This window comes from Eucalyptus grandis, chromosome 1 (assembly GCF_016545825.1).
Source record: "Eucalyptus grandis isolate ANBG69807.140 chromosome 1, ASM1654582v1, whole genome shotgun sequence".
Taxonomy (NCBI): domain Eukaryota; kingdom Viridiplantae; phylum Streptophyta; class Magnoliopsida; order Myrtales; family Myrtaceae; genus Eucalyptus; species Eucalyptus grandis.
In genome coordinates this window covers 40,751,088-40,772,771 of record NC_052612.1, presented here as the reverse complement: position 1 = coordinate 40,772,771, position 21,684 = coordinate 40,751,088, and the positions used below count along the sequence as shown (strand labels likewise).

The 21,684-nt window shown below is 40.9% G+C and overlaps 3 protein-coding genes across 4 annotated transcripts; 1 reads left to right on the top strand and 2 right to left on the bottom strand.

The window, feature by feature from the left end:
* Positions 1 to 407: 407 nt before the first annotated feature.
* LOC104442858 (T-complex protein 1 subunit theta) lies at positions 408 to 5,756 on the top strand. The gene is made up of 13 exons (XM_010056234.3): positions 408 to 745; positions 1,052 to 1,314; positions 1,401 to 1,547; positions 1,642 to 1,803; positions 2,222 to 2,299; positions 3,159 to 3,292; positions 3,508 to 3,580; positions 3,695 to 3,772; positions 3,866 to 3,988; positions 4,171 to 4,265; positions 4,494 to 4,703; positions 4,915 to 4,972; positions 5,379 to 5,756. Exons 1-13 carry the CDS (start codon positions 610 to 612, stop codon positions 5,442 to 5,444), a joined length of 1,623 nt encoding a protein of 540 aa, XP_010054536.2. The 5' UTR covers positions 408 to 609; the 3' UTR covers positions 5,445 to 5,756.
* Positions 5,757 to 10,550: 4,794 nt separating this feature from the next.
* Positions 10,551 to 13,875, bottom strand: LOC104442846 (protein SINE1). Its single transcript, XM_010056231.3, has 3 exons — positions 13,471 to 13,875; positions 11,658 to 12,998; positions 10,551 to 11,201 (listed from the first exon to the last, which is right to left on the bottom strand). Exons 2-3 carry the CDS (start codon positions 12,990 to 12,992, stop codon positions 10,716 to 10,718), a joined length of 1,821 nt encoding a protein of 606 aa, XP_010054533.2. The 5' UTR covers positions 12,993 to 12,998; positions 13,471 to 13,875; the 3' UTR covers positions 10,551 to 10,715.
* Positions 13,876 to 14,711: 836 nt separating this feature from the next.
* Positions 14,712 to 18,807, bottom strand: LOC104442831 (PHD finger protein ING2). Of its 2 annotated transcripts, XM_010056215.3 has the most exons (7): positions 18,610 to 18,807; positions 18,436 to 18,507; positions 18,060 to 18,277; positions 17,390 to 17,453; positions 15,866 to 16,125; positions 15,702 to 15,740; positions 14,712 to 15,165 (listed from the first exon to the last, which is right to left on the bottom strand). In XM_010056215.3, exons 1-7 carry the CDS (start codon positions 18,653 to 18,655, stop codon positions 15,061 to 15,063), a joined length of 804 nt encoding a protein of 267 aa, XP_010054517.2. In that variant the 5' UTR covers positions 18,656 to 18,807; the 3' UTR covers positions 14,712 to 15,060. The 2 variants fall into 2 exon arrangements, with proteins under 2 accessions (XP_010054517.2, XP_010054524.2); XM_010056222.3 differs by lacking the exon at positions 18,610 to 18,807 and having other exon boundaries at positions 18,353 to 18,495.
* Positions 18,808 to 21,684: the final 2,877 nt, after the last annotated feature.

Sequence of the window (21,684 nt, the reverse complement as noted above, 5' to 3'; positions counted from 1 at the left end):
TCGAATATCCACCCAAAAAGACACACAAGAGTGGGGTCGGGATTTCATTCCCGCCACCCACCGAACCTGGGTTAGGCATCATGAGGCTTCTATTAAAATCTCGAAAGACATGCTTCATCAACCGTGAGCCGAGCTCGGCTACCATTGTGTCCTGCTTTTCACGAACATAACACTTGAGAAATTCCAAAATCACGCAACATACCTGCGTATGTAGATAAGTACCGAAGCGTGTACAGAAACTGAACCGTGGGGCGGGGAATTCATGGAAGACAAATTTCCACAATTCAAGCCCGTCACGAGAAGCCCAGCCCATGCATGGGCTCCCGGCCCGGCCCGGCCCGGTCCGTTTCGGATTTCGAAAAACGCCGCAGTAAAATGCAATAAAAGCTCTCTCTCGCCTTCCTGATGTTTCCACTAGGTTTCTGCTGCTCGCGTTCGGTTTCTTGAACTTGAAGTCCGCGTCGCGCTCACAGAGGCGGGAGCGAGAGGAGAGAGAGAGAGAGGGATCGAGTGAGGCGGAGTTCAGTGACTCGGCGGAAGGTCGACGCCGTCGTTCGCCGGTGAGGTTGTGGAGAAGGAGGAGGAGGGCTCGGAAGCGAAGCCGGCGCAATGCAACCGTACGGGATACAGGCGATGCTCAAGGAGGGGCACAAGCACCTCTCCGGCCTCGACGAGGCCGTCGTCAAGAACATCGACGCCTGCAAGCAGCTCTCCGCCATCACCCGCACCTCCCTCGGCCCCAACGGTAAGGAGCCTCGATCTTCCCCGGCTTGCTTTCCCCCCCCCCCTCTTTTCATTTCATTTCGGATCAGCATCTCAGCCGCGAGTCTCTGCTTCTCGCGTGAGACTGCGAAGGACGTTCAAAGTTGCGGCCTTTCTCGGATTTTCGTGCATCCCGTGATGTTGGATCTTTTCGTAGATTTCGCTGGCTGGTTAGCGATTTAGTTCGAGTGTGATTGTTCGAGCGGTAGTGTCCGCGCAATCTCGGTGCCTGCATATGTGACTTAATCTTTCTAAGTAGCCGCTTGCTGTAATTGCTATTTTTGTCCAGGCATGAATAAGATGGTCATCAATCACCTCGACAAGCTCTTTGTCACCAACGACGCCTCCACGATCGTGAATGAGCTTGAGGTCCAGCATCCTGCGGCGAAGATATTGGTTTTGGCCGCCAAGGCTCAACAGGAGGAGATCGGGGACGGCGCCAACTTGACGATCTCTTTTGCAGGAGAGCTCCTCCAGAATGCGGAGGAGCTTATTAGGATGGGCTTGCATCCGAGCGAAATTATTAGTGGTTATTCTAAGGCCATCAACAAGGTAAGTCCGATTTTCGTTAGTAATGTGAGCAGGTAGTAAATTGATGGATGATTCTAACTTTCCCTCTGAGTTTATTATATGTACAGACGATAGAGATACTGGGCGAACTGGTGGAGCCTGGTTCTGAGACTATGGATGTGCGAGATAAGGAGCAAGTTGTTTCTCGAATGAGAGCTGCAATTGCTAGCAAGCAATTTGGACAAGAAGAAAGATTATGCTCGCTTGTTGCTGATGTATGCTCTAGTTCTCCAACCTGCCTTTGCATTATAGGATGCTTCACCTGTCCTTTTCAAATGTGCTGATTATAATCATTTTTTCTTTGATAAGGCTTGCTATCATGTGTGCCCCAAGAATCCAGCTAACTTCAATGTGGATAATGTCCGAGTTGCCAAGCTTTTGGGTGGTGGTCTGCATGACAGTACAGTTTTGCAAGGTATGGTCTTGAAAGGCGATACTCTTGGGAGTATAAAGAGAATGGAGAAGGCAAAGGTTAGCTCTTGTCTTTAAAAGGTTGTTTATTTGTAGGTTGATGTTTATATTTCAAACTTAACCTTTGCTCTACTTATGCTGTGGCCCAAATTTCACAATTCCGATAATGTTGATGTATTTCTCAAAATGTCCAGCTCAGCTGTACATTTGTATATCAATATGAGGAAACCATAGCTTTAGATTAACTGCAGGTTGCTTGTGGATTTTTGTTAACACTTAGAAATCTCATTTGCGTGGATACATTGCCTCATCATCCTGTTAGCTTTTCAGTTTAAACGTTCTTTTTTATCTTGGTTCATGTGGTTGTGAATCTGGGTATTCATTGCTTTGTTGTTCCCTATGATGTCATGAATGGCTTATGGAGGTTTTATGATTTTGATTCAAGTATTTATACTTCATCTTCACCTAATGAATTTAGGTAGCAGTATTTGCCGGTGGTGTTGATACATCTGCTACTGATACGAAGGGAACTGTCCTTATACATAGTGCAGAGCAGGTAAGTTTATCAAACTTCTTTGGGTAGTTCTTGAAGGAATAATTGAGATGGTTGCCTTTGAGTATTGCTGTTTTTGAGCAACTCTTCCAGTTTTTAACTGGATACCCTTTTTAGGCTTTGCATTGTAGAAGTGTCTTAATGTTTGTCTTGCTTCTTTCTTTCTTTCTTTCTTTTCTTTTTCATATGTAACTTTTGTCTACTTAGTATGGTGATTTTGTGATTCAATCATTCTTTGAGGAGGATGGAAATTTCCACAAAAAATTATTGCTTCGCGGCCAATGATGGTAAAAGCTCAGATTGGGAAATGTTGCTTAACCAGTCAAACTGCTGGAAGAAAATAAATCACCAAAATACTGGAACACTAGAGTGTAATTGGTAAACTTGCTATTTGGTATTCTCTGCATTCTGATATGAGATCATTGGCTCATCACTATATGCGTTCGTGCAGCTTGATTCTAAGATTTCTGCATTAGAAATGTGGCATTGTCGAGTAGTTGAAGGATGATCTGCTTGCAATTTTTTTCTTAAGAATTGGTGCGGTATCTATTTTGTCGCACTGAGAGAGTACAGTTTTGTCTTTTCAATGAGATGGAAATCTCAAAATAACATGAGTTTCTTCAAGTTCTATTGCCCTGGGTTCAAATTCCTTATTTGAACAACAAAATTTGTCATATATAATGTCTTTTGGTCATGAATGTTTCCCACGATGGTCAACTGAATCCTTATTACAGCCATAGTAGCTGCCACGATTTCTGTATGGTACCTGACAACTTCATTATTTGCGTGGACTTTTATCATTAAAATCCTCCCACGTGTCTGTTTGTAAACACACCAATCTGTGGCATGCTGTATCTTTTAGCTTGAGAATTATGCGAAATCTGAAGAAGCTAAAGTGGAGGAGCTGATAAAATCAGTTGCCGATTCTGGGGCAAAAGTTATCGTTAGTGGTGCTGCAGTTGGAGAGATGGCGTTGCATTTTTGTGAGCGTTATAAGTAAGTCTCTCTTACATCTCCATTTTTTATTTTACTATGCTGCTCCTTGATGTTGTCGTCTCAAAGCGTGCGAGAGAATCATAATTTGATATGGTGCCTAAAACAAGACTATGGATGATTTCCTGTCATAATGCCATACTCTACATTGTTTTGCCCCTCTTTGGTTTCTTTTTGGGACTGATTCATTCATTTGATATCACTGTCGTCACTTTCAGGCTTATGGTCTTGAAAATCAGTTCAAAGTTTGAACTACGGAGATTTTGTCGCACAACTGGTTCTGTTGCTATTGTAAGCATTGGGCCACTTTATTTTTTGACCTTATGACCCATGAGGATTGCTGAAAGAGTTTGCTCTTTTTTCTTTTTTTTTCCATTTTTCTTTTTTAATGTGTAAATGTTACAGTTGAAGCTGAGCCAACCCAATCCTGCTGACTTGGGATACGTAGATTTGGTCTCTGTTATGGAAATTGGTGGTGTGAGGGTATGATTAAGGTGTTAAATTGGTCAGGCTTCTGCTGTTATCTTCATACTTCGAGTGCTTCATCTTAGTTGTTTCTCCTTTATTTTAATGCAGGTAATTGTAGTGCAAAATGAAGAAGGTGGAAGCTCTGTCTCAACTGTTGTTCTGCGGGCAAGTACCGATAGCATATTAGATGACCTTGAAAGAGCCGTTGATGACGGAGTAAATACGTACAAGGTAGCTTTTGTCTGAAACTAGGACTCCTTTGACTATGTCATTTCTTGACCATTGACTGAAATTCGAGTTTGTCATGCTTTAATTTTTTATCATACGATCTTTGTTGATTACGTAGAGATATTGATGCACCGTCATTTCCTAATGCAAATTTTTGTCTCCAATAATACCCTATCTTCACTCAGGCTATGTGTAAGGATAGTCGCATAGTACCTGGTGCTTCTGCTACAGAGATTGAGCTGGCTAGAAGAGTGAAGGAATTTTCTTTTAAAGAGACCGGGTACTTCTCGTATCTTCCTTTTTCATCATGCTATCGAATGGAATCCAAATCTTTGAAATTTTTGGTGTAGTAGTGAAAAAATGGACTTTCATTTCTTCCATTAAGTATCACCCGCAATTCCTTCATTATCTGTCTTTCAGTTTTGTTTTGCCAATTTTCCAGTTGTGACTATGCTAAATGATGGTTGGAGTTCGTTGTTGTTCATTGGATTTGTGTCGGTTTTTGCAGGTTGGATCAGTATGCTATTGCAAAATTTGCTGAGAGCTTTGAGATGATACCTAGGACACTAGCAGAGAATGCTGGGCTCAATGCTATGGAGATCATATCTTCTCTGTATGCTGAACATGCTAATGGAAATGCCAAAGTGGGTATTGACTTGGTGGAAGGTGTCTGCAAGGATGCCTCAGTTATTAATGTCTGGGACCTTTATATCACAAAGTACACTTCTCCTTCCTTTCTTCTAGTTACAATATGTAGTTTTTAGGATGCAGGGTGTTTATTTACCTGGTGTAAGGTTATAATCAGTTGAGTGAACCCAATACGACCTGCATTTTGTTCTGCCTTGTGGTTTATTTGTTTGCTAGGATAAAGGTAGACATATGATTTTGTTCATGGTATACGGGGATTACATTGTTGGGCTCTTATCCAGGTTTTTTGCTCTCAAGTATGCTGCTGACGCTGCTTGCACTGTACTTCGGGTTGATCAGGTACCTTATCTATGTTCTGTTATGTTGCCGTTCCTTGATATATTTTTTAGATTTATAAAAGCAAATTAACATTCTTTGTGGAGCTTTTATTTTGCAATAGTGGAATGGTAGCTATGGTTTCCTTAAAGTCTGATAATGACTGATGCTGATGGTCCTCTGAAGCAACAGTTCAGTGGTCCACTTTTGTTCTATTTCATCTTCTAGGAATGTTTTCACAAGTGCGGTGGGTTATATAATGGTGGAGCTGTGTCTTTAAGTTATAATTCTATAATTTAGTTCCTTGAATTTCAAAATCTGCATTATGACCTGCTATTTTGTGTGCATGAAAGAGTCATCATTTATCAGTCTATTGAGTTGGATGGGTGCCAGTAGCTTGTGGACATTGATTTGACTTGTGCATTGGCAGATCATAATGGCAAAACCTGCTGGTGGCCCAAGGAGAGAACAGCCAGCTGGAATGGACGAAGACTAGTTTTGCACAAAGTCAGTCTTGATTGTGGTCCTTTTGCCTACCCGTCATTTTATCTTAGACGAATTTCTTCTTGAGCTCAGAGGGTCTTGTTAGCTTTTCTTGGCCTAATTGTGATGAAAAGAAACATGCGTGGATGTTTGTACATGCAGACTTTGCCGTCTGCTTTCTGCTGTATCTGTCTACATTGCAAGATGGATTTTCCCCTCAATTTTGATTGGAAGGGATGAAACATCTATGGAGCTAGTTTTTCCCTATCCATATTAATTAAGTCAGAATTCGTTGATGATAATTTGTGATCAGTTGGCAGACCTCTCTCTATGCAAATCATCAAAGTTTCTTGTGCTCTCTGGGTTTGTGCTTGCTTGGGACGGAGTCGTTTATGTTGTCGTTAAGTGACTTTGATGTTCTTGCTTATCTTTTTGATATGGTCTCTCGTGCTCTTGCTAACTTGGATAGGTTCGCCAGACTTATGGGAAAAGTCATGAAAGCTCTTAGCTTTGTCTTCCAGATTTAAAGGTGCTTGCTTGCTCCGGATATCATGCCCCAGTCCATATCGAAATCTATTAGCTTTGTTTTCTGTCTTCCACCAATCTGGAGGCGAACTTTGATAATTTTGTAAACTTCGTTTCGTGCTAATCCACCATTTAGATTATTTTGCTTTAATGGCATGAGCTACGACACTTTCTTGTCTTGAGTACGGTTCGGGAAATACTTCCTGAAAAATGCCTTGACAAAGCCATTCCATGTCACAGTAGTATTAGTTGGGGATACCCTTTATTTAGACGTACCCACCAATGACTGTCATTTCCCTGGAGCTGGTGCTTAGCTAGAGCTACCTTGTCAATATTGTTGCAAATTAATAATGCAAATATCTTCTTCATTCCGTTGATTCATGATTTTGCCTTTTTAGAATCCCTACTCCAGCAAACCCAAGTGGTGTCAGCTTCAAAATTGTTTGACCAGACCTTGCAAATGGCATTCGCCATATCGACCTGAAGGCAATTTGCTGTAGTGCCTGTATTTGCAAATGGTATTCGCCACATTGACCTGAAGGCAACTTGTAGTTCCTGCATTTCGGTCGTTCTTCCAACATTGGCAAACGCTAGGGGGAGCCCTTCCTTTTGAGGATCCGGCTCCGAATTTCATCCAGAGTTCATATTGTTTTACGGGGCCTACACAAGTTACTCAGCTAAGTGGCTAACTAATAAGTAACAAAAGTTATTTATATCACACGACCAATCTAAACAAAAGCATGTATTTAGTGTTTTACACTTGTGCGACCTACTCTATTATTCCAATCATTAAATGCGTCTTACCTACTTTTGATTCCAAACCGGCTAAGATATCTTGGAACGTGTGACGTGTGTCTTTTCGTTTATAACTCATTTAATAATCACATGCAAAAACACAATGAAGCACATTACACGAGAAACATAATACGCAGTTTCTAATAACGTACCCAAAAAACTTTCCATTCATAACCCTCTTTCAAATATTAATACAAGTACAAAAGAAATAGAATACAACATATTAACTTTGAGAAGATGATTGGGTCTTGTCGATATTACCCCATACTTTTTGTGTTGAAAAACGTGCCCATACAAAGTCACTTACTAAATTACAAATTGACAACCTCATCCATCGATTGGTCACCATTGCCATCAAATCCCCTCAATGGTCCTACTAGCTCACTATCCATATTCAAGTACCAATCAACGAATTGATGGGAAATTCACTCTAGAATCCCCACGTTGACCCACACAAAGGAGCTACACTTAGTATATACTTCGACTGAATCAAGTACAAGTACATCTTTATAAATACTGCTTCGATCACCCTTTAAGGAGGATGAAAATCTCAACAAAAAATTACTGCTTTACTGTAAAAGCTCAGATTGGGAAATGTTGTTTAACTAGTGAAACTGCTGAAAGAAAATAAATCACCAAAATACCTGAACATTCGAGAGTAATTGGTAAACTTGCTATTTGGTATTCTCTGCATACTAATATGAGATCATTGGCTGTATCACTATATGGGTGCCTGGCAGCTTGATTTTGAGATTTCTGCATTAAAAATGTGGCATTGTCGAGTAAATGATCTGTTTGCAATTTTTTTCTTAAGAATTTGTGCAGTGTGTATCTTGTCAGCACTGAGAGAGTTGTTTGCAATGAGATGAAAACCTCAAAATAACATGAATTTCTTCAAGTTCTATTGCCCTGGTTCAAATTCCTTATTTTAACAACAAAATTTGTCAGATTTAATGTCTTTTGGTCATGAATGTTTCATATTATGGTCAACTGAATCCATGTCACAGCCATAGTGGTTCTAACGTTTTCTGTATGGTACCTGGCAACTTTCACCATTTACTTGGACTTATATCAGAGCTGTCATTAGAATCCTCCTATATGTCCGTTTGTAAATGCACCAATCTGCGGCATGCTGTATCCTGTAGCTTGAGAATTATCCAAAATCTGAGGAAGCTAAACTGGAGGAGCTGATAAAATCAGTTGCCGATTCGGGCGCAAGAGTTATCGTTAGCGGTGATGCTGTTGGAGAGATGGCATTGCATTTTTGTGAGCATTATAAGTCCCTGTTCCGTCTCCATGTTTTATTTTACTTTGCCGCTCCTTGACGTTGTCATCTCGAAGTGTGCAAGAGAATCATAATTTGATGTGATGGCTAAAACAAGAGTCCAGATGATTTCCTGTTATAATGCCATTCTCCATGTTCTTTTGCTCCTCATTGATTTCTTTGTGGGACCGATTCATTCTTTTGATATCACTGCTGTCACTTTCAGGCTTATGGTCTTAAAAATCAGTTCGAAGTTTGAACTGCAGAGGTTTTGTCGCATGACTGGTTCTGTGGCTATTGTAAGCAGTGGATCACTTTATTTTTTGAACTCATGACCCATGAGGATTACTGAAAGAGTTTGCTTTTCTTATGTTACAGCTGAAGCTGAGCCAACCCAATCCCAATGACTTGGGATATGTAGATTTGGTTGCTTTTGCTGCACTTGATGGTGTGAGGGTAAGATTAAGGTGTTAAACTGCTCAGGCTTCTGCTGTTACCTTTGTACTTCGAGTGTTTCATCCTAGATATTCTACCTTTATTTTTATGCAGGTAACTGTAGTGCAAAATGAACAATGTGGAAACTGTCTCAACTGTTATTCTGTTGGCAAGTACTGATTGCATATTAGAAGACCTTGAAAGAGCAGTTGATGGTGGTGTAAATACTTACAAGGTAGCTTTTGTCTGAAAGTGGGACTCCTTTGACTTTGTCATTTCTTGATCCCTGGACTGAAATTCGAGTTTGTCATGTTTTAATTTTGCGGTAGGATCTTCTTTGATTACGTGGAGTTACTGATGCACCATCATTTCTTAATGCAACGTTTTGTCTCTTACAATACCCTATTTTAACTCAGGCTATGCGTAAGGATATTCGCATAGTTCCCGGTGCTGCCGCTACGGAGATTGAGCTGGCTAGAAGAGTGAAGGAATTTTCTTTTAAAGAGACCCGGTACTTCTCGTATTTTCTTTTTTCATCACGCTATCAAATGGAATCCAAATCTTTGATCTCTTTGGTGTGGTTGTGACTATGCTTAATGATGTCGGAATTCATTCTTGTTCATTGGATTTGTGTTGGTTTTTGCAGGTTGGATCAGTATGCTATTGCAAAATTTGCTGAGAGCTTTTAGATAATACCTAGGACACTAGCAGAGAATGCTGAGCTCAATGCCATGGAGATCATATCTTCTTTATATGCTGAACACGCAAACGGAAACACCAAAGTGGGTATTGACTTGGAGGAACGTGTCTGCAAGGATTCGTCTGGGACCTTTATATCACAAAGTACACTTCATTTTCCTTTCTTCTAGTTACAATTTGTACTTTTTAGGATGTGGCGTTTGTTTACCTTGTTATAATCAGTTGAGTGAATCCAATACTACCTGCATCTTGTTCAGCCTTATGGTTTATTCGTTTGCTATGATGATAAAGGTAAACATATTTATAAGATTTTGTGGGACTACTGCCAATTGTTTCAAAAACTTATGTAGTTAGATGAAGATGTGGTTTATTATTTAAATATTCTAATATTCCCCCTCATGCTTAGTCTGGAGTCTTGCCTAGTACTACGCATGGAAATTTAATTGAGGAGGTAAATGGGGCCTGAAATGACTCAAATTAAGGACTTCCAACCTTAATACTATGTGAGATTTTTTGAAATCATTGCCAATTATTCTAAAAAATTAAGTTATTAAATAAAAGCGTGGTTTATTATTTAAATATTCTAACAATATTGTTTCGTGGATGGTATATGGTGACTACATTGTTGGGCTTTTATCCAAGTTTTTTGCTCAAGCGTGCCGCCGATGCTGCTGGCACTGTACTTCAGGGTGATCAGGTACGTTATTTACGTACTGTTATGTTGCCATTCCTTCATGTCTTTCGTAGATTTATAAAGGCAAATTCAATTTCTTTGTGAAGCTTATATTTTGCAATAGTGGATTGGTAGCTATGGTTTCCTTAAAGTCTGTTGATGACCAATGCTGATGGTCCTCTGAAGAACAGTGCAGTGGTCCAATTTTGTTCTATATCATCTGCTAGGAATGTTTTCGTATATGCAACAGCTGTCTGTTGCATCTTTAAGTTAAACCTTCATAATTTAGTTCCTTGAATTTCAAAATCTGCATTATGACCTTCAATTTTGTGTGCAAGAAAGAGTCATCATTTATCTGTCTATTGAGTTCGATGGGTGCGTTTAGTTTGTGGACATTGATTTGACTTGTCCATTGGCAGATCACCATGGCAAAACCTGCTGGTAGCCCAGGGAAAGAATAGCCAGCTGGAATGGACGAAGACTATTTTGGCACGAACTCTTGATTGTGGTCCTTTCGCCTTCTCGTTATCTTACCTTGGGCGAATTTCTTCTTGATTTTTGGCATGTGGTCGCTCGAGATGGAGTCGTTTATGTTGTCGTTAAGTGACTTTGATGTTCTTGCTTATCTTTTCCATTTGGTCTTTCGTGCTCTTGCAAAATGACACCACTAATTGATCCACAAACCTTTTGGGCAATCTATCAGCAATTTCTAGGGAAGTGGAAGAAAATAAAGAAACCAAAATCGGACTGAGCTCCAATTTTGAGATACTTAAAACTAGTGATGGAAATGCTCCACCAAGGATACCGTGACTAGAAAAGCAAGCGATACAACGTTTCCCCTACAGAACCGTACATGAAAATTGTACCCCGAGATCCTAGATCTAACAACACATCTAAGTCGGAACAAGATGACGATATTCATGATCATCAATAAACTGTAAAGAACAGAACATCGCGAGTAAAACAAAGAGTACGCTGCAGATCAGTTTGAAGGCCGCTCTTCTTCCAGCCTTTCTGGTGCCGAAGGTCAGAGTATCGGTTCCATCTAGCGGCGCCACTGCACTTGGTGCTGACTTTTCTTGACCTGCAGCAGTGTTATCCGCTGATGACACAGATTCAGATGCTCCCTGAAACTGCTCGGCACCATCATCGGAATTTTCCTTCTCTCTGGCATCATGGGGATCATCTATCAAGCCACCCTGGTCAAAGCTTCTCACAGGACTCCACTCATCTACACTTGAACATGGACTTCTAAACCTTCCGAGGCTTTTCCGTGTCATGTCAGAGTCCACATCACTCGGATCCTGAAGAGAGCGGATGAGCTTCCTTGGGGTAGTGAAGATTTTGATATTGTCAACATTGATGGGGGATCGAGGCCTCTGGTGCAGAAGCAAGAGCACATGTAAGCAGTTAGAAAACAGAATCAGAAGAAGCTATGACGTGTAAATGAACAGTAGCTCATCTTGATAGGAAGATCGATTTCTTCAATCGGAGAAACAGAAATTCATATATGTCCATGAAGAATAGCAAAAACATCTGGTAAGATAAGGTCGGCAAATGCATCCTCTTTCAGATTGATTCCCACTGTTTTCATACTATGAAAAAGCGGTTAACTCGATACTACAGACATGTTTCTATCACCCTAGCGACCAAGAAAAAAAGTACATCCTTAAATACAGGCAAGAAACAAATATTCCCCGTTGAAGTGTTACTATGAAAAAATCGTATGCGCTATTACATTACTGAAAGCACAGTTAAATGCAGCCTGTCTAGGTTCGTTACTGCTACCAAATTTTCAACTCATCCATAGCAATTGAAATGCATGAACTATTTACCTGGGGACTAGGAGTGGGGCTTCGTTGTGCTACTCCATATCTTGGACTTCTTGGCTGGAATCCTATGAAATCATTTACATCATCTCCTTCATTGGCATTGTACTCCTGTTGCCTAGTAGTTCGCTCGACACTTCTACTGGAAAGGTCATTTCCGTTAGACAACTCTGAGAACAAGCCGTCCTTGAGAGAGATATCCACCCCTCCATTTTCATATCTCCATAGTCTCCGATGGGCACTCTGCCTATCATAAGTCAAATCAGACGAGACATGGGAAGAGAGAGGTGACTCAAGCAGAGAATCATATTCGAAATTAAAATCAATCATCCGAGATTCTGGGGTGGAAGCAGATGAATCACCTCCTGAACCCCATAAGTTTCTCCCCTGATTTTCATCTCTCCTGCCAATGGACTCAGTCACTGAACTCGAACGTTTCTCAAATTTCAGCCCTCTCTCTGTGGCGATTCTCCTAGCATTTTGTAGAGTTTCAAAAGCTGCTCCCCTCACAAAAGCCATCTGATCAGACTGGCACTTCTCCATCTCCTCAATTATCAACTGCAGCTCTGAAAACATACTCCTAGGATCCAACCACTTCATCAGGAAATTCACCATTTGAATTGCAGATAAACGTTTCTGAGAATTTGCCTCTGATAATCCAGCTTGCAAGATTTTCATTGCTGATCTCACCAAGAGCCTTGCATAAGCTTCAACTATTAAGGAATTGTGCTTGGCTAAAGCCATAACCAACCCCATGTGTGAATTGGTCTGGGTGGGCTTCTCCTCCAAAGCCACGGCAACATTTTGACAAACCTTGTTGACCATGTCATCAGACGCGTACCTCCAATTATCCGCATCCACAAGAGCCTTTAAACAAAGCGCAGCCCCTGAGGTTAAGCTTTCTTGAGAACCCAAAAGAGACTCAGCAAGAGGCTTACACAAGGAGTGAATGATATGCCTCTTCTTGTTCTCTGGAGTGGTTGGATCTATCCCATATCTTGCGACAGCCGGAACTACCCTTGAGCAGGCTTGTTGGAGAGGGAAAGACCCTGCACTTGAAGCCAAAGTTTTCACGATAGTCACCATGATGCTATCTATCTGAGGAACAATGTTGACGCCATGAACACGAGCAAGAACTTCATAGAGCGAAATTGTGTATTCTCCAGATAAAGAGCCCGTTTCCTTGGTTTCAGAAACTTGCTCCAGAAATAAAGGGATCGCCTTTGAGTCCAGGTCCTTCACATATGTTTTAAGCGCTTTCATCGCTGATTTACGGCTGTCGGCATCTTTATCCAGGTTAGCCAACTCTCTGCGCAGCGCAGGGCTAAGATTTCTACCCATTTTCACCTAAAAGCAATTGCAGTAGTTGCTGACAAATTAGAAGATGGTTTATAACAAACTCGATAGAAAATTCGAGCTTTGATCAATGGCATCTTGAAATTTCAAAATATCTTCCCTTCACAAGGAAAAAAAAAAAAAAAACTTCCTCTCCTTGTCTTGCATTAGCAAATGCACCAAATTTTGAACTTCTCACGGAATAAGCAACGTTAAACACGATCCCTCTGATAAAACCAGATGGGTATAGAATAAAAGCACAAATCATCGAAAACAGAATATACGTCGCGCCTTGGATCTATACCCTTTCATTCCCGAAATGTAAATCTAGCATAAAAAATTTCTGTCCTTCACAACCTTGACATACATCGACACGACCATTTCCAAGAACGGTACGTCCTATGAATGTTTGAGCGAGTAAGTAATTCAAGTCGAAATCAAGAAACGGGACACAGGCTACAAGAACAAGAAAAGGTACGATTACCAGCCAAAAAACCAGCAGAAAGGCTCTTCTTTTGGCAGCTTCCTGGGGGCGACAATTCTGCTCGGCTTCCTTGAGATCTAGGAAGCAATGACTGCAGCAGCAGCTTCTTTCGCACACCGAGAGTTCCAAAGACGATAGAGAGAGAGAGAGAGAGAGAGAGAGAGAGAAAATGAAAACTTGAGAAAGAACAGAACCGGCGACTCGGAAATGCTTTTCAAGAAAAGAGGCACGACCCAGGTCCAAGAGTACTTGGTGGGTTTAGGGTTGTCCAGAGAGATGTTAAGGCAAAAGATTAATAAGAGCCCGAGATTTGAGAGGCGGATCGGATCGAGTTTCCTTTTCTGGGTCAGTGAAATGAATGAATGTGGGAATGTAGCAGCAGAACGCAGAGACGCAGAGAGAGAGAGAGAGAGAGGGAAATGCTACTGTTGAATAAAATTCAAATCTTTCATTCAAATTGCACCGCCCTGCCCTTTGGGCTTCTTGGTCCCACCATCTTGAGAGTAGATCCAATTTACGTTGTCTTTTCCAGCTTATCCCCACGGTGGGAAAAAAAAAAAAAAAAGAGGAGAATTGACAACTTGTTACTATTGAAACTACTTCCTTGCTGTGAAGATCATGATTGGCCTCATAAAAATTCTCCTATACAAAAATCAAATGTGAGGAATAGATACTATTGACTTTTAGATAAGACTTCTGGCCAAAAAGGGGGAAAAAGAAGAATTTTGCACATGATTCAGACATTGACGATGATCCAAATGAAAAATAGGATTTAAGATTACCATCGTTTTGGAAAGAAAAGTCCAGATGATTGTCTAGATTACTAAATGAGTTCAATCTAACTTTAAAGTAATTACTGATATCTACTTCATTAGATTTGTATGAGTCGTAATTCAATTTTAGATGTGTTGCGTAACGGAGAAATTGTGCAAGTTTCTCTAGATTTTGAGAGGCGTCACAAATTGTCATTAGTCTTGATTCAATAACACACAACATAAGATGAGTGGATAGCCGTTTAATCAATAAAGTGTGAGGTTAAGCATTTATGAGGATGATGGGTAAACGTTGGAAAGAGACACCCAAGTGGATTTCGTTTTGGTAATTGACTGGGCATTCCTGCATTGGAAACCGATCGATATTGCTGAGCTAATGATGGAGCTTTACCACTTTTGCCTATCATAAATATTAATTGAGTACACAAGACCATCATTCTTGAGCCAAAGAAAACAGAAGACACATGATGATCGAACGCAAAGTCCAATTTGATAAAAAACATGAATGAAGTAATAGCGGATAAGAAGACAGCCAAAGTTTTTCCAGGACTCATTGGTATTTCTTCCATTCCAATACACTGCCAACCATAAACTGTCCTTGCTAAATCCCCATCCATGGAAGGAGGAGGAGCAGAACAAGCATTTCACAAAATTCAACTGTTCTTCCGCTCAAGGGTTCTTTCTTCTCTTTATTTTGGGAAGAAAGAGACGGATGCATAATCTTAAACTCTAGAATGACCTAATCAAGGCAAAACAAAAGATCATCCCTCCATGCCTCCACCATGACATGTACTGAAGTGTATGCATGCCATTTTTGTCACTGTGGAAGTTGCCTGCAGGTTGGACAATACCACTTCCCCTTGAATCTTGTCTCTGGTGTCAGCCCAACACAAGAGTAATGGAACCATTCACCTCCTTGGCACTGTCAATCACAGTTGGGACATTAGAGAAGAGTCCACCAATCAAAAATAATAGTTGACAAGGGGAACATTGACAATGCTATAACTGTCACTGCTGAGAAACTACTAACGAAACACACAAAGGTAGGGCAGCTACTCATTCTGCAACAGATAAAATATTTACACAGTACATAAATATTTTATTGTGTGGTATGCAATAGAGCTACTTTTCCTTTCATAGCAATTTTTGCCACTTCACCTTTTTTGTTCACTTGCTAACCAAAAACCATTTTGAAGAGTGACATTTTTTTTGTCGGCTGAATGTTTTGACAAATGACATTGAATGCGTCATAAGGAGTACATGCATGTTCTTGAAGAAACATATACATGTTGCTGCACCACTTCAGGTTTCAACACCACAAGACTTGCCAAGTACAGTAACTCACATTCTATATATTGTATCTACCAGAATAATACTTCTCAAATGCACTATGTAAAAACATCTGGAAAGGAAAGTAAACTTCAAGGAAAAAGAACTGTCTTATAAAGAAGGTCTCACATTTTCATTGTCACAGGCGATCATGTCTCCAAATGACACCTAGCAGTCACAACAATTCAATTGGTTAAATACCAAAGCTATAAAAGCCATCACAACATAGCGCAGTAGCACTTCAAATTAAAAGTAACTCCCAAGTTTTAGAGAAGGGTGAAAAAACTGAGGACCTGATGACAGACACAATAGGTGGGTTCATCTGGATCAATGGGTTGATCAACATCTGGGGCAGCAAAGTCCCTTCTATGACTTCCTGGAGGAGGCATGAGTTCAAAATCTCTATCCCGCTCGCGGTCCCAGTCCCCCCTGTAATCAGGCCTCTTGAATGATTGAGGTTGAGGTGTTCCATATAGGGACTTGCGCCTCTCACTTTTAGGAATTAAAGGCAATGGAGGAAGAACTGCTGGCTCATCTGGAGCTATTTTCCCTTCTGTTTGTGTCATAAAGGGAAAAAAACAGAAGAAACGAACAAGCATAAGCAAATTAGCTATGAGGAGATGAAAACAACATGACACAAAAATTTCAGGCACACACTTATCAGCCAAATCAAGCAGAGACCTGCGGTACCATTGCCTAAGATCTCTCAGAAGCGTAAGTTATACTCATCAGAGCATACATTCGTTGCTTCTTTTCTTCTTCTTGATGCTATAGCACACAATGGACCCAAGTGCAAGCACATACTTACACATGCATATCCTTCAAAATCCATGCCCCTCATCAAAATGGACTTTGTTTATATAATTATGGACCACGAGTCTCCCTCCCTCCCTCCCTCTCCTTACACATGCATATCCTTCAAAATCCATGCCCCTCATCAAAATGGACTTTGTTTATATACTTATGGACCATGAGTCTCCCTCCCTCCCTCCCTCCCTCCCTCCCTCCCTCTCTCTCTCTCTCTCTCTCTCTCTCTCTCTCTCTTTTTTTGCTCTCCTCTGCACAAGCAATTTTAAGGATTAGTCTGGTCTCATAGTTGAGCTCCGTTTGACAGGGTATATGAAAGAGTATATCAGTCTGTAATCAAATTGCTCCCATTTAAGTTGAACAAATCGAGCAACTAAATCCACGGACAATAACAAATCAGGAACTCGCAAGCCAAAACTTGTTGGAGTCTCTCCCTCTCTCCCTCCCTCCCTCCCTCTCTCTCTCTCTCCCTCCCTCTCTCTCTCTCTCAAGCAAGGATTTTCTTGCCTGCTTTTTACAATGCTCTGCACAAGCAATTTTAAGGATTAGTCTGGTCTCATAGTTGAGCTCCGTTTGACAGGGTATATGAAAGTGTATCAGTCCGTAATCAAATTGCTCACATATAAGTTGAACAAATAGACCAAATAAACCCACGGACAATAACAAATCAGGAACTCGCAAGCCAAAACTTGTTGGAGTCTCTCTCTCTCTCTCTCTCTCTCAAGCAAGGATTTTTTTGCCTGCTTTTTACAATCCTCTGCACAAGCAATTTTAAGGATTAGTCTAGCCTCATAGTTGAGCTCCATTTGACAGGGTATATGAAAGTGTATATCCGTCCGTAATCAAATTGCTCACATATAAGTTGAACAAATCAACCAAATAAATTCACGGACAATAACAAATCAGGAACTCGCAAGCCAAAACTTGTTGGAGACAACACTGCCTAGTCCACATGCCTAACTCAAAGTAATGAGTATCAACTTTGCAACACCGGAGGAAATATCCCGTACCTTGCTTGAGATCTTCTGCGAAGTTCTTTAAATCCTCATCAAGTCGTTTAATGTGGCTATCTATCTGAAATAGAATGCCAAAAGGAAACCACATCAATATCTATCTCCTCAGCCTTGTTCAAGAAGAAGACATCCACTGTAACTCATTTAAAGAACCCAAGGTCATTCTTGAGCAGTTTTCTAACATTCTCTTATTTGAAGTTCCCATCTAATAATTGATCCTAGATCAATCAAGCTCGTGCCATGCAATGAGTTTCTTGAGTTAGTTCAACTTTGCTTTGCAGATGAAGAATAGAGTTCAGTAGATACTCTATCCTCGTGAAAAAGATACATGGAAGCTGTGACACAAAAAAGTTTTTTTCCAATAGTTAGAGATGATGTCGATTTTGCGCCTTTTTGCTCTCACTTGTGACTCACTTCTCTACAAAACGATTCCTATCCTCACCTCCTATTAGGAACCTCTTGTCTGAGGAAACTGTAAATAAGAGATTTTTCTCTCGCAATTGTGGAGTGTGAACTGAAAAATGGAATAAAAGAAAGTTTGCGTGAACAAGCCAGAACTGGCGATCTCAAAAGCACAATCTTGTCATTTATACAACACCTCATGCGCACATATTATGGAAGCAAAGACAATTAAAGCACAATTCGATTAATCGAGGGCAAAGCTTACGAGGTCATATGCTTGCCTCGCCAGCAACACCTTCTCGGTAGACAAACTCAGCGCACTGTCCTGATTGCCCTCTATCTCTTTCCGCATTTTCTCGATTTCGGTATCATCATCATCATTGTTATAGTTACTGCTGTAAGCATTGTAGTTCCCTCTCCTAGAGCTCTGTTTCGATAACCCCACGCAGTACTTGGTCTGCTGGCCAGTCTGGTTCATCATAGCTTTCCACCCAACAATTCATCAACAACCACAATCAACAACAACAACAACAAAAAAAAAAAGAAAAAAGAACCAACCTTTTCCGCCTCAATCACGAATTCCAACATACCATCTTACGATTTCGCAAGTATAAATCAACGAGTACCAAGATAGGACCTACATTGGGATCGATCATCGAGTTCTCTGATCGTATTGAGAAGCCTCTGGAGCTCAGCCGGTAATGTGCTCGCATCTATATCACATTCGAGGCAAAAGTAACCCCCAATTCAGGTCGAACGGAGACCGATCGAGAACGGAGCATCGTGAAATTGGCGAAAGACGACGATAAGCTTACATTCGAAGTAGTCATCGATGTAGACTCCGGTTCTCGCGATTGCCATTTTCCTGTTCCTCGCTCCTCTGCGATCGAGAATTGGGATTCTAGGGTTTCTGGTTCGGCTCTGCCTCTGTAGGATCAACAGCGTTCAAAGAGAGGGAGAAGGAAGACGTGAAACGACATCGTTTTAAATTTCTTGCAAATCAACGACCGACATGGCAGTTATTTTACGCAGGTCGTTCTCTTCCTCGTATGAGAAGCCGGATGTTAATCTTAAGATTCCTTTACAATTGATGGGTTTGGGTGCATTTCGTTTTTATTTCAGGAACTATTTCTTTTCGAAAATAATTTTTTTTATTTCTACATCAGGAACAATTTCTGAGTAAATTTTCATAAATAAAAAAAAATTTATGAGTAAAGATATTTGATAATTATACAAAATTTCTAATCTTGAAATAGAAAAATAATAGAAATATGTTTGATAAAAATTTATAAATTTTTGGATTTATTTGTAATTTCTTCTTACTCACAAATCGCAATTGTCGCCGCCGACTACCGTCGCAGGATTGCCGCCCACCAGCCCCACCGACCATGAGAAGGGGCAGTGGCCAATGAGCTATGGGCGGCGATTCTACGGTAGTGGTCGACAACGACGATCGACGGTCGTGTAGCGACAAGTGGTGGTTGTGCGGCGATTAACGACGATAGGCTACCGATGGTGGCGCATCGCCCAATGGGCTATAGCGTGGTCGGTGGGCTACGAGCGACGATAATCATTGTCGGTGATCGGCTACACGATGCCGCAAGCGGCGGAGGTGGTTGATGGTTAGCAAGTGCCGGCGGTGGCGCAACAAAGAAGAAGAACAAAAAAAAATAGAAAAGAAAGAAAAAATTATTTCTAGAAATTATTTCCAGAAGCAAAAAGTTTTTTTTTTCTTGTTTCTATTCCAAATCTATTTCCTAACCACTTTTCTATTCTAGGAAATAAAAAAATAAGTTGGCATTACCAAACAGATTTATATTCCTTTTTTGTTTTGAGGAACAAAAAAATAGAAATCGGAAGAAATAAAAACTGTTACCATGTAGATCCTAATAGGTCTATTGTCTCTACCCACCATCTAATAAGGCGAAACTAGGGTTTCGTTTCCCCATCACCAACGAGAGAGAAGGTTGTTGCCTCCTCCATCATCCTTCTCTCCAGTCTCAATTTCCTCTTCACAAGTACTGCCCTCTCTCTCTCTATCTCTTTGCTCTCGTCCTTCGCCATTTCTTCCTCGCCCGTGCTTGCCGTGTTCTCTTTCGCACCATTCTGATTTTTGTGCCTACAAAACTTGGCAAAATCATTTTTCGTTTGCTATCATCCTCCTAATAACGAGCTTAGTTCCTACATACTGGCTAACTAAACTCCTCGAAAACCAATAACACCAATCACAACCATGACTAAGTTCGTCTCTAGCATCCTTGGAACTCTTGTGGAGAAACTAACTTCATCGGCTATTGAAGAAATTCAACTAGTCTATGACGTCAAGGATGATTGAGAGAAGCTCAAGAACACGCTAAAGATGATCCAGATGGTGCTCGTCGATGCTAAGTAGAGGCAAACAAAAGAGAAAGTTGTGCGCCTTTGGTTGTCGAGACTAAAAAACCGGTGCTATAACGTCAACGACACACTAGATGAATTCGAAGCCAGGGCTCTGTAGAGGCGAGTGCGGTCCACTGAGCACTTAACCCTCAAAAGGAAAGTACGCTACTTGCACTCGTGAATATCCAAATTAATTTTCCAGTTTAAGATGGTGCATGATATGAAAGAACTGAGAAAGAGTCTTGATGGGATTAATAAAGACGAAACTCTATGTTCATGAAAGTACCATAGTTCCATGGAGGGAAACTTATTCTTTTGTACCCGCTTTGAATGTGATTGGAAAAAACAAAGAAAATGAAATCATAATAGAGTGGTTGAGAAGTGATGCTAAAGCTATAGAAGTCTTTTCAATTATCGGAATGAGAGGTGCCGGAAAGACAACTCTTACTAAGTTGGTATACAATGATAATGGGTAAAGGAGCATTTCAAAAACAACCAAGTTTGGTTATCCATGCCACTAGAATTCAAAATTGAAAATATAATAAGAGATATCATCAAGTCTCTTAGGGCGCATGGCAACGTTTCTATTATGGGGAACAATTTCTTTTCAAAATAGTTTTTTATCTAGTAAAATAAGGTGTTTGGTAATTATACAAAATTTTTATCTGAAATAGAAAAAGAATAAAAATGAGTTTGGTAAAAATTCATATGTTTGTATTTATTTGTTTTTTCTTCTTACTCATGGACCGCCGATCGTCGACCCACCACCGCACGGCCGCCGCACGTCCACCACACGGCCACCGCACAACCGTCGCACGACCACTACACGACCGTCAACTGTCACCGCAATATTGCCAGCTACAACCCACCGACTGTGGGAGGGGCCGATGGCTGATGAGCTGTGGGCGGCAGTCCTACAGCAACAGTCGGCAACGATGGTCGGCAGTTGTACGGCGGCAAGCGGTGGTCGTGCGACGGTTGGCGATGGCAAGCTGCCGGCAAACGGTGGCGGTCATCAGCTGATTGGCTGTGGGCGGCAACTGGTGGGCTATTGGCAACAACAACTGTCTCCAGCAATCACTGGCGGTCGGCTACTAACAGTGGCCACAGGCGGCAGGAGTTGAAATGCTCCTTTACACATTCATCATTGTATACCAACCTAGTAAGAGTTGTCTTTCCGGCATCTCCCATTCCGATAATTGAAAAGACTTCTATAGCTTTAGCATCACTTCTCCACCACTCTATTATGATTGATTTTTCTTTATTTCTTCCAATCACATTCAAAGCAGGTACAAAAGAATGAGTTTCCCTCTGCGGAACATGGTCTTTTCATGAACATCAGTCATAGTAGATTTTTCTTTGTTTCTTCCAATCACATTCAAAGCGGGTACAAAAGAATGAGTTTCCCTCTGCGGAACTATGGTCCTTTCATGAACATCAGTCGACAATGTGGATCGAGTTTCATCTTTATCGATCCCATCAAAACTCTTTCTCAGTTCTTTCATATCATG

What these genes read in the sequence shown, in the direction of transcription:
- LOC104442858 (XM_010056234.3), top strand. Translation starts at nt 610, where the DNA reads ATGCAACCGTACGGGATACAGGCGATGCTCAAGGAGGGGCACAAGCAC. An exon ending in CAACTGGTTCTGTTGCTATT is followed by an intron (nt 3,581 to 3,694) that starts GTAAGCATTGGG and finishes TAAATGTTACAG; the next exon opens with TTGAAGCTGAGCCAACCCAA. An exon ending in TGGAAATTGGTGGTGTGAGG is followed by an intron (nt 3,773 to 3,865) that starts GTATGATTAAGG and finishes ATTTTAATGCAG; the next exon opens with GTAATTGTAGTGCAAAATGA.
- LOC104442846 (XM_010056231.3), bottom strand. Translation starts at nt 12,992, where the DNA reads ATGGGTAGAAATCTTAGCCCTGCGCTGCGCAGAGAGTTGGCTAACCTG. An exon ending in GCCCCACTCCTAGTCCCCAG is followed by an intron (nt 11,202 to 11,657) that starts GTAAATAGTTCA and finishes CTTCTGCACCAG; the next exon opens with AGGCCTCGATCCCCCATCAA.
- LOC104442831 (XM_010056215.3), bottom strand. Translation starts at nt 18,655, where the DNA reads ATGGCAATCGCGAGAACCGGAGTCTACATCGATGACTACTTCGAAT. An exon ending in CCTATTGTGTCTGTCATCAG is followed by an intron (nt 15,741 to 15,865) that starts GTCCTCAGTTTT and finishes TGTGACTGCTAG; the next exon opens with GTGTCATTTGGAGACATGAT. An exon ending in TCGCCTGTGACAATGAAAAT is followed by an intron (nt 15,166 to 15,701) that starts GTGAGACCTTCT and finishes TGTGATTGACAG; the next exon opens with TGCCAAGGAGGTGAATGGTT.